The sequence below is a fragment of the Etheostoma spectabile genome, chromosome 8 (assembly GCF_008692095.1).
Source record: "Etheostoma spectabile isolate EspeVRDwgs_2016 chromosome 8, UIUC_Espe_1.0, whole genome shotgun sequence".
NCBI classification, from domain to species: Eukaryota; Metazoa; Chordata; class Actinopteri; order Perciformes; family Percidae; genus Etheostoma; species Etheostoma spectabile.
In genome coordinates, this window is record NC_045740.1 from 2,407,304 (window position 1) to 2,417,264 (window position 9,961).

The following is a 9,961-nucleotide window of genomic DNA, read 5'->3' on the forward strand; positions in this document are numbered from 1 at the left end:
TATATATATATATATATATATAAATAGAACAAGGAAAGGGATATTTTAAAACAATCACACCTCCAAAGAAAACACATCGGAACCCTCCAACATCATAATGTGATCTGAGGGCGTATCCTTGAGCCGATGCCAGGCAGCCCATTTTAGCCAACTCAACCTCTACTGACCCAGTTCAAACACACAGAGTGGTGTTCATTAACAGGTGGGGCGGCCACACTTTCAAACATGGGGACACATGGACACACAAATACAAGCACCATATTATAAGTTCCCCTGTGGGCAAAGCATGGTCCAGAGAGTTGTAGCTCCCATTTAGAAAACCTCCTCTCCAGCAGGTAAACGCCCTGGCCAGTAGTCTATCCCTGCTTCTGCGTGTAAGAGGGAAGAAACCACAGGGCCCCACAGACGAGCTCCATCAACAGGCCCTCTATTCATCTCCAGAGCCGGAACACTAGTCTCTCTGACGAAGCTCTGGCACCTGGCTGCGGATGGACGCAACATCAAGAAGGCTGGGTGGCGGCATTACTGCTCGCTACACCTGAATAAACCCCCCAGCCCACATCAAATGGCATGGCTGGCCTATTTGAAAACCTGAGAGCACAAGAGCTGAGAGAGTTGAGCAAAAAAAGGTGGCCAACTGAGTTTTTGAAGGCTATTGGATTGGCTGTACAAACAGGCCACTCAGGTGCTGCTGCAGAATACTATTTTCATTAACAGGAGTGAAGAAGGAACTGAGCCCGGCACAGGAGAAGGAAGAGAGCGTGGAGAGAAACACATACACACAAAAGACGATAGAGTGTATTTATACAGGTGCCTCTAATATTAGAACAGGGAGGGGGACACACCTCTAAGAGACAGGGCAAGTCTGGGAATCCTCCGGCCTTACTTTGATTTCTCTACAGTCAGAGTAGAAGACGGCAGGATCATAGTGTGCGTTCCCTTTACCTTAGAACTTGGAAGCCGAAGCTGGGAATGACGTCACACCCGAGTTGAATGAGTTTACAATTGCATTACTATTATGATGGCAGATTTGCACTGTAATATTTTATATGTAACCTTTTGCCTGTTTGTACGCACTGTGCATAAGCCTAGGAACATTTTACTAATTTGCTCCCTTCCAGCTGCCTCAAGATAACAATACATAACAATACGCCTAATATTCACCTGAACACACCTCCCTGTATGACCAGCACGCCCATGGGCGCAGGTGCATCTGCTATTTAAACAACGTAGGCGCTGGACGGATAATTGACAACTGCATCGTTCTTGAACTAGCAAAGACACTTGCGTCGGGCTTTGCGTTGCGCCGAGTGCAAAATAGGGCCCAGTGTGTGACAACACACATATATAAATGAAAGCACTATTATACAACAACCCATGCTACTGCACCTGTGTGCTGAACTCTACATAAGTAAAGTCAAGTAAAAAAAATTAGATCACAAAATCCTTCTCACCAATAACCAAGTATTGAATGATCTGGTTCTTTGCACAGTTGTTACAGCAGTAATAGGCCCCAAAAGTATTCTCAACTGAACCAATTGACAATTTATTTGATGTGATGTCATAATGGCTCTTTTCACAAAGTAAAAACTGAATTTATAATGTTCAACATTTACTTGTTCTTTTGTAATGTATTTCTTTCATAAAACACACCAAATTACACACCAAGTGTTTTCTGAGCTAAATTTAAGAGTTAATTATAACTAAGGACTACCATGATTAAGAATCGTAATTACATGGGTCACTATTCCAGACATGAAAAGAGTGTTAGCTTCCTCTTTAGTTATTAATGAGAAGGAAAAATGATATATGATTATCAAACAGAGCAACTGACTACAGTACAATCATAGTAAAATCACGCGGTTTGTTTGGACAAACAACAACACGTCTGTCTACAGCATCATAAGCGAAAAACTAATACTGAAGTATGGGTTATGATCCCAAGTCTTGTTTGCCTATCTCCGGCTTGCGGCAGCTGTGGCCTAGTTCATGTATTGGTACACATGCTGATTTTGGGGATTGAATCCCTGATCCACTACACCACACCAGGATAATTACCAAATCAGTAGGCATGACAGATTTAAGTGGAGCTAATAAAACTAAAATGGCACTAATATCATCTACAGACCAGTCAATAATCTGGATGCAGCAGGTCCTGTAGAGATCATGTTGGGAGTATCTTTATAGTTGGTCTGGACGATTTGTTTCTGCAGTACTTGCTAGCTGTAAGAGGCCATAAAGCAGTCACTGATGATTCCATTGCCATAAAACCCTTCCAGAACCACCAACACCACTGAGGGGGGAGTAAACACTCTTACCCATTATAACAGCAGCATGAGGGCCTTCATTAATGCAGGATGGCCAGTGTCAAGCATGACTCAACATACTCTTTAATTAGGCACTACATGAAAATACATTTTATTGCCCTGAGTGTCAGGTAACATACAAGATGGCTTGCTGTTTCTCTTTTTGGTGGCGGTAGGAGAATTTGCTCCAGTGGCTCCAATATTCTTTCTCTGTGGAAGAACACTAACATTTTACACAGAGCATAATCTTTTCTCTGTCGTATACAGCGTGTGATTTAGGTTGGTGCGCTCTTTTCCAATGAGAGACTTGTTTTACAGGTTAGATTACATTTTACTGTTACTTTTTTCATAAGTGCCTAAGTATCACATGTCTCTCATATACGGAATCTATATAACACTCAAAAATATTTATTGTTTAGATGACTTTTATTGCAGTCGGCAATGCAGTAACACTGGCTATTCTCCCAATTTGTGCATGTGCAAGTTTTATCACACCAGAAAAGTCCCTTGTGACATGGAATAATGTAGAAATGGGTAAAAATGCATGGTAAACCTCATCTGCACAGAAGCACTGGACAACATGGCTTCCCTTGCTTAATTGTAAAAGAAGAAGTAGTCTCTGGCTGCTTGTTGGTCACTGTTTGGCCTTCCAGTATAACTCTACATGTAGACATCGTTCTGTTTTCAGCGAGGGAACTCAAAGGGGTGCTATAAGTCAAAGCTGTTTACCAGGTATGTTGTTCTTGAATTTCAAATGGAAGTTGATGACAGATGAAGTTTTTACTTGTAGTCTGTGATGCAAGAGTAATTCTAAAGAAGATAATCATATTCAGACAACTGTAGTTACCACATATATTGCTACAGTATAATGTCCTTGTGGCATTGAGCAATACACTGAAGCTAAATAGCGATAACACTCGTTTGATTTTTGTGCCTTCAGGGAGTTGAATCAGAGGATGATTCTCTTATTGATGATTCTCTTATTGTCGGAATCCTTGGATCCATCTATAGTAGAAACAATATAAACAATAGGTCAACCAGAGACACGCACCGTTAGCCCACATATAAAAGGTTTCGACTAGAGGCTTGTACACACTGCAGAAATCAAACCTCAACATACTGCCTGTAAGAACAAGCTAAATCATATTTTAAAAATTTGCAGCTTAACAGTAGGAGTTATGCTGGTTGTATATTAGGAAAAGTGAGAGCAATTAAACTATTTCTAATGCATCCAAGTAAGTAAAGGTAGAGTGGAGGTCAGCAACCGTATAAAAGCCCAGAGTGTGTAATGAGATTAACTACTGAATCCCTCCATGCACAGCTCTGTTGTCCAGAGAATATGAATCAGTGTGTGACTGCTTTACTGCGCCAAGACTATTTTCTTTATGCTCTAGAAATTGGCAGAAAGTCAAGAAACTGTGGCACAATTTGTTCTTTTCTTTCTTAGTATCTTTCTCTATCTTTTCATAAAGCAGTAGCACCCGGGCTTTTCTTGATGCAGGGCAGGAGGCCAAGGAGCTTACCCTACCCGTTTGTCTGTGTGCATATGTGTGTGCATTTGTGTCTTGTGCATGTCGCCAAAGTGAGGCCCTTGCCTAGTCTAGTTTGTTATTCTAATACTTGGCAGCAAAATCAACAATATTAGAAATTACTGGATATTTTCACATTAGATTCACTGTTGAATCTTGCATAAAGCCCCATAAAATAACTTCTTCATCAGCACATGTTTTGGAGAACAAAGTTGGGGTAGAGGCTATATTTAAGGTTTAAAAAGACTCCTGTGACGGAAACCATGAATGCACTTTAGATTTGTCCTCTTGGCTAAACACCATGTTTAAAACACCCCTCAATGCCATCAATATCAGAGTACAGTGTACAAGACAGGCATACAGAGGCCACACAGACAAAAAGTCAATTTGTTCTGCACAAAAGACGCCAGTACTCAGCAGAGAGAGGCCCCTACTTGAAGAGGACAGGCCATGATGCATGTGTCTCTGCCTGCAATCCCTCCCGTAGCGCTGCAGTGGGTTTTCATTGTTTATCTCCGGCTAGCTTGTAAGAGGGGAACTAATTAAGAGCTGCCTGCAGGTGGCCCATGCAGGCTTTTACAGGTCTGAGAGGACACGAGAAGGAGGAGGAGGAGGGTACAGAACCTGGCCACACCCAGCAGGGGGAAGGGCCGAGTGCCTGCGGTCACAAGATGACAGACATTACTGTGGTGTTGCTGCTAGACAGATAAAGAACCAGGAGAGGTTGTTTTTTTGTATTTTAAGTACGTATGGTATGGAAAGGCAGAGGATGCAGTTATGCAGAGAACAGAGAAAAAAGGGTGTTACAGCAGTGAGCAGGAAGAGAGATATAGGACACAATCACTGTAATCAACTAAACTAGGCCTTCCTCTGTTTGGGGCCTATTAAGTGTACTTGGAAACATTTACTCATTTTCCAAGAGCGTAAATGTCAATCGGTTTTTGGGTGGATTCATGATCAGCAGGCCCTCTGGGGTTTGCTATGATTTCATTCAACATTTAACTAATAAATCTCATCAATTGTACAACAGTAAAATGTACAGCTGTACATTTAAACACTAAATCGTAAAGAAAAAAAACAGGACTAAGTAAACAAATAGGAAAGGAAGTGTTTACAGTAAAAAGGGAAATATGATGTTGCAGTTGTCGAACGAGTGTTTGTTTTTTGTGTGTTTGTTGTTGTTTTTTTAGGTTTTTACAAATCACCATAAGCTGGTTTTAAACAAACAAAACAAAACAATAATAAAGATATATCTTCACAGAGGGGAAAATGTATGCTTGTATGTGTTTATGTGGGTGTGTGTCTGTTTTGGGTTCAGAGGAGCGAAAGGCACAATTGCGTGCGGACGCTGCCCTGCACCACTTCCTCTTCAGAAGCCCGGAGACGTCACAGCCAGCTGTATTGATGCCTCTCAAACATGTGAACAAACATACACACACACACACACATTTTGGGGGTAGTCTGCTTCCGCAAAGCCAAACAAACAGTGGAACATTCCAGCTTGTGCTGTCACACAAAGTGATAGAGGTAGCAGAAATGTAGAATAAAGGCTATTTGTACAGGCACCTAGGATAACTGAGGAAAGTACCAGCTCATGTCAAATTTACATTAAAGCTGGAAGGTGTGGAGAAACTTGATTTCCTGGATATATAAAACAACAGAAAGCTGATCCTGATACCTCATGCAGTATGGGTGGATCTGGTAGCTGTCTGTAGAAATCTAGATAAGGATGCCAAATGACAGTGCTGTCCTCAGTGGCGTGACACAGGGGCCAAAACAAACCAGTTATGGAAATGTGCCGAGCATAGCCCAAATCTGAGCTTTGCTGTTACAGCTGAGGTATGGGCATAGCAGCCCTGCAATTGAGACACATAGACAATCTGTTTCTGCAGCTGGATGACTTACTCTGACACACTCAGTCATTAACACCCAGAGGTCTCACATGCACACGCAAATGGTCAGACACACCCACAAAAAAGAAAGTAATTTTTTCAACATTGTCATTTATGTCTAGATGATTCCTACATCTACTCAGGGACTTCAATAATTATCAAACAACTGGCCGAAAATCTAGAAACGTGCTTGTGTTGTAATTAACTCTGTAAGATCCAAATATAACATGAAATAATATAGTACACTGCATGGTTGACCGTAACAGAGGTTTTATTAATGATAATGAGGAACGCTATTATTAGGCTATGGGCTGTTTCACGTCATAATTTACTAGTATGCTTAAGTATTTACATTTTATACAATTTAAATTTTGTATGTTAATGTTTGTAATAAACTGAAGGAATACATACATTGTAATGTAATGTACAAGTACATTAATGGGCTGAACAAAATGTCTTACTTCTTAAACTAAATAAACTATTTGAAAACCTATTGGATCAGCTGGAACATGCATTGTCACAAAGTTGAAAACAGGGTTGTTGTTTTTTATAAAAAGTTATTAGAAATACGTTATCACAGGACAGCAACTATTTGGTGATTTAATAGAATATGATGCATGTGGCTGTAGATTAAACTACCTGACAGTATATAAAGGAGTTTAAAGCAACACAACCTTAAACATCTACGGCAGTGACATGCAACATACAATGCAGCAGAATATAATAGTTATACACTTACAGGGACCATAGAACTGCACAATGACTACCTTTACTTGTGATGCTGTAAGTATATTTTATTAATAATACTTACATGCTTTTGCTTAAGTACGGTATTGAATACAGCACATCTTTTACTTGTAGTGGAGTATTTTCCCAGTTTGAAAGTTAGACAAAGAATGGTTCACATTAGAAAAGATCCTTTTTCATTTTTATCCTCTATGTAGATGCACTCCCCCAACAAAATCACCGCAGTAGTCGAGAATGATTTATTATTTCCAAACAGAGCTATTAATGTCATCTCTTAAAAATTACTTTTTCTTTTTTCATATCGCAATATATATCGTAGGGGGAAAAAATATTGCAATGTAAGATTTTTCCAATATCGTGCAGGCCTAATCTAAATACTTCTTATACCACTCTTACATAACTGTCTCAGATAGCTTTCTTAATACAAGGATGGCCACTATACTTTTAGATATTAATACAGTATAAACATTATGTGTGAGGACTAATGTTTCCTACAATAGGAAGTGTCAAACATTACCAGACTTACTGTGTCCTTCAACAATTAAAAGTAAACAATAGGCTCCAATTAAAAAAACAAAAAACAGCCCGGAAAATAAAATGTGAAACTGTTACCACATTTTCCAGGAGTGGCACTATCAAATTCTAAATGATTAATAAGAGTTTCGGTTGTGGCTCATCATGGTTTTTTCAATTGTATTTCAAGGATAACATTTTCCATGGTCTACCCCCTGACCCGCAGATAAGATCAGGGTGGATAGAAGGATGGAAAAGTGGAGAAAAGGGAAAAAAGAGAGAAAAAGAAAAGTAGAGCTAGTACAGTGCCTTGTGGAATTCAAGTGCTATGTGGAGAGATTCCTGGACCAGTGCCACAAACGGGCAGGTCAAAGAGAGAGAAGAAGTGTCTACTGCTCAGAACTCTCATTTTACTGTAAACGTTTGTTTTGTTAATGCTTTTACATTAACATGATCCTCTGTGGTATGTGGAAAATCGTATTGCCCTTCAGATGTTTACCTAAATCCGGAAATTCAGTTCTTGGTGCAATATTTTAGGAAGGACCACATTATATAGCTATTACATCTAATCCAATTTAGTCCATTTGAAAAAACCTATATAAAGTAAGTTGCATTACAAAATGGCCCATAAATGCCTAATAAGATTAGTTAGAAAATTGAACTGCCAAAAGGACACAAATGACTGTAAATAAAGTTATCTTACCAAAACAACACTTGTGACCAGTCATAGGCAAAGCCTAGTAATAAAACTAACTCTGTTGACCCACATTAACTAAAATGTGGTAAATACATATACACTACAATCACATTCAAAGGACTAAGTGCAATATAAATATTGCATGTCAACATGCCACAGCACAGCACTCAAAATGCATCTTAAAGGCTTCAGTGCACACGAGCTGTCACCTGAGGCATTGTGGGTTATCCATATCCATAATAAATAAGGGGAACAACCACATACACAATATTAACTACAGCCCCATATAGCATTCAAAAAATGTTGAAGCCCATGCTCTATTAACAACCCCTAGCCTACTGCCCATGGGACTTGGTATTACCTGCATGCTCAGTAAGTTATCATCTAATCTGTATGCAATGCTGCTACATGACTCTGTCCCAGTGGGAAAGGCACTTTAGCAGTCTCCCACTACTGGGATTGAGCCTAACAATAGTGTTGACATGTTATCCGTGTAAAGTCGTTCCACGTTTCTCCTTTGTGAACACCCGTAGTGATTGTTGATAGTGTAAACTTGTAGTTGTGGGAGTACTGGTCTGTTGATACTGGTGAATGAGCAGGAAATAGTAGTGAAATAATGGGTAATGTTTTTGCAGCAGTTATTAACATCTGCTACAGCAGCAATTCCCTTAGGAAGCGAAAAACATCTAACTACATCAGAATTACATTAATGAAACTCATTTGAATGAGCGGGTAAGCAAGGGGAAGGAATACCATTTGAAATTCACACAGCAACCAACAGCAGTGATTTCTCAATCCTATTAGGGCATGTGGTGACAAACCATCCGGTACCTTAACTTGTCCTACAACCTATTGAGAGTGATTTCTTTGACATTTCCCTCAATACTAAAGGGAAAATCCCCTTTAAAACTCTCTGTACCTGATATGGCTCTGGCCCTCGAGAGTCTCTTTAACCCTCAAGAGAGTTCAACAAAACAACTTCATTTAGAGAGCAGCTAGAGGGGCTCTCTAGTCTGACAAAGGGCCTTTAGGTACTACGCCAAGTAGAGAAATCAGTATTATGTACATCGAAGAATTGAGGGCCGGGTGATAGATCGGAGGGAGATGATGGCTCCAGAGAAGAGCAGAGGGGGACATGTTCTGGGACTTACTGAGCTTTCACCACCGGCAGGGGAATGTCCTCAGTCATGTAGTCCAGCTCGTCGCTTAAGCTGTTGGCACGGGAGATGTCGATGGAGGTGCTGTCATCATGATTCCTTCTCACTGCACAGGAAAGAGAAAATAGTTAATAATTTCAGTACACTCATACTGGGCTGGTAAACTGTATACACAAATTTAATAAGCTTAATACATACGGGGGAAATGTTTCTTTCAATTAACTAATTTTCAAGTTACTGTTGCAGTGTATAGTTCTGAAGCCACCAGATATATGTAAAAGCTCAAGTAAATTTTAGTGCACATAGTTTTTTTTACATCAAAGAGAAATAAATTTAATAGATTAAGTGAAATAATAGTTTGGAAATGTCAAGACTAATGACAATATTGTGGTCCAAGGCAAAATAAGATGAGAAGTGCAGCTATAATTTTAACACATATGAATTGAGTATGACAAAACATGAAGCAGACAATAAGAAACAGAAAGATACCTGGAGAGCCAGGGCAGCTCAGAGTGAAAGACGACCAAGAATGTTGAGGAGGGCCTGATGCCGTGCAAAAATATTTAAAAGAAAGGGAAAAAAAATATGAAAGGAAAAAAGTTTAAATAAACACCTTTTATATCAGTTCTTCCGTTTCAACCGTTGGTAATAGAAGTAACAGAAGTCCTGAATTAACATGCCGTTTTTAAAAAGGCTGCAAAATGTCTATATACAAAAAGATATATACAAGAAGTAATTTTAGAGTGGAATTATCTTATGGCAGCTGGGAAAAAGTATTCGAGTTAAATATTTTGGAACAGTATATGAGGAAACAGATATTGCAGTGCTCCAGTTCAACAGTGCAGCTGGCTGGCTGCTGGCATGGCTAAAAACAACAGCAAAGAACAACATGTGTAGCGAGGTCCTGACCTGCAGTCAGACTGTCAGCGTCTGAGTTTGACAAGTCTCTCCACCAAACCACCAGGCCTCCATTGTGATAAAGAATGGAGAGGAAAATCTGTATGAAAGACCAGTCCAATTCAAGCTAAATCCATTCAACCTCTCTCGTATTCAATCATTGAGTTTGTTTAACATTGTCCAAACTCCGGAAGCACAATATGAGATTGAGAGAGAGAGAGAG

General features: G+C 39.7%; 1 protein-coding gene across 4 annotated transcripts in view; it reads right to left on the reverse strand.

The window, feature by feature from the left end:
- Nucleotides 1–9,961, reverse strand: part of kcnq1.2 (potassium voltage-gated channel, KQT-like subfamily, member 1.2) — a 191,783-nt gene that overhangs the window by 133,817 nt on the left and 48,005 nt on the right. For 3 of the 4 annotated variants that reach the window (XM_032523241.1, XM_032523238.1, XM_032523239.1), the window contains exons 13-14: nucleotides 9,331–9,384; nucleotides 8,836–8,947 (exon numbers count right to left, since the gene is read on the reverse strand). In XM_032523241.1, the coding sequence (XP_032379132.1) occupies nucleotides 8,836–8,947; nucleotides 9,331–9,384 (166 nt within the window). The remainder of the gene's footprint in view (nucleotides 1–8,835; nucleotides 8,948–9,330; nucleotides 9,385–9,961) is intronic. The other variant, XM_032523242.1, reaches the window with a different exon arrangement.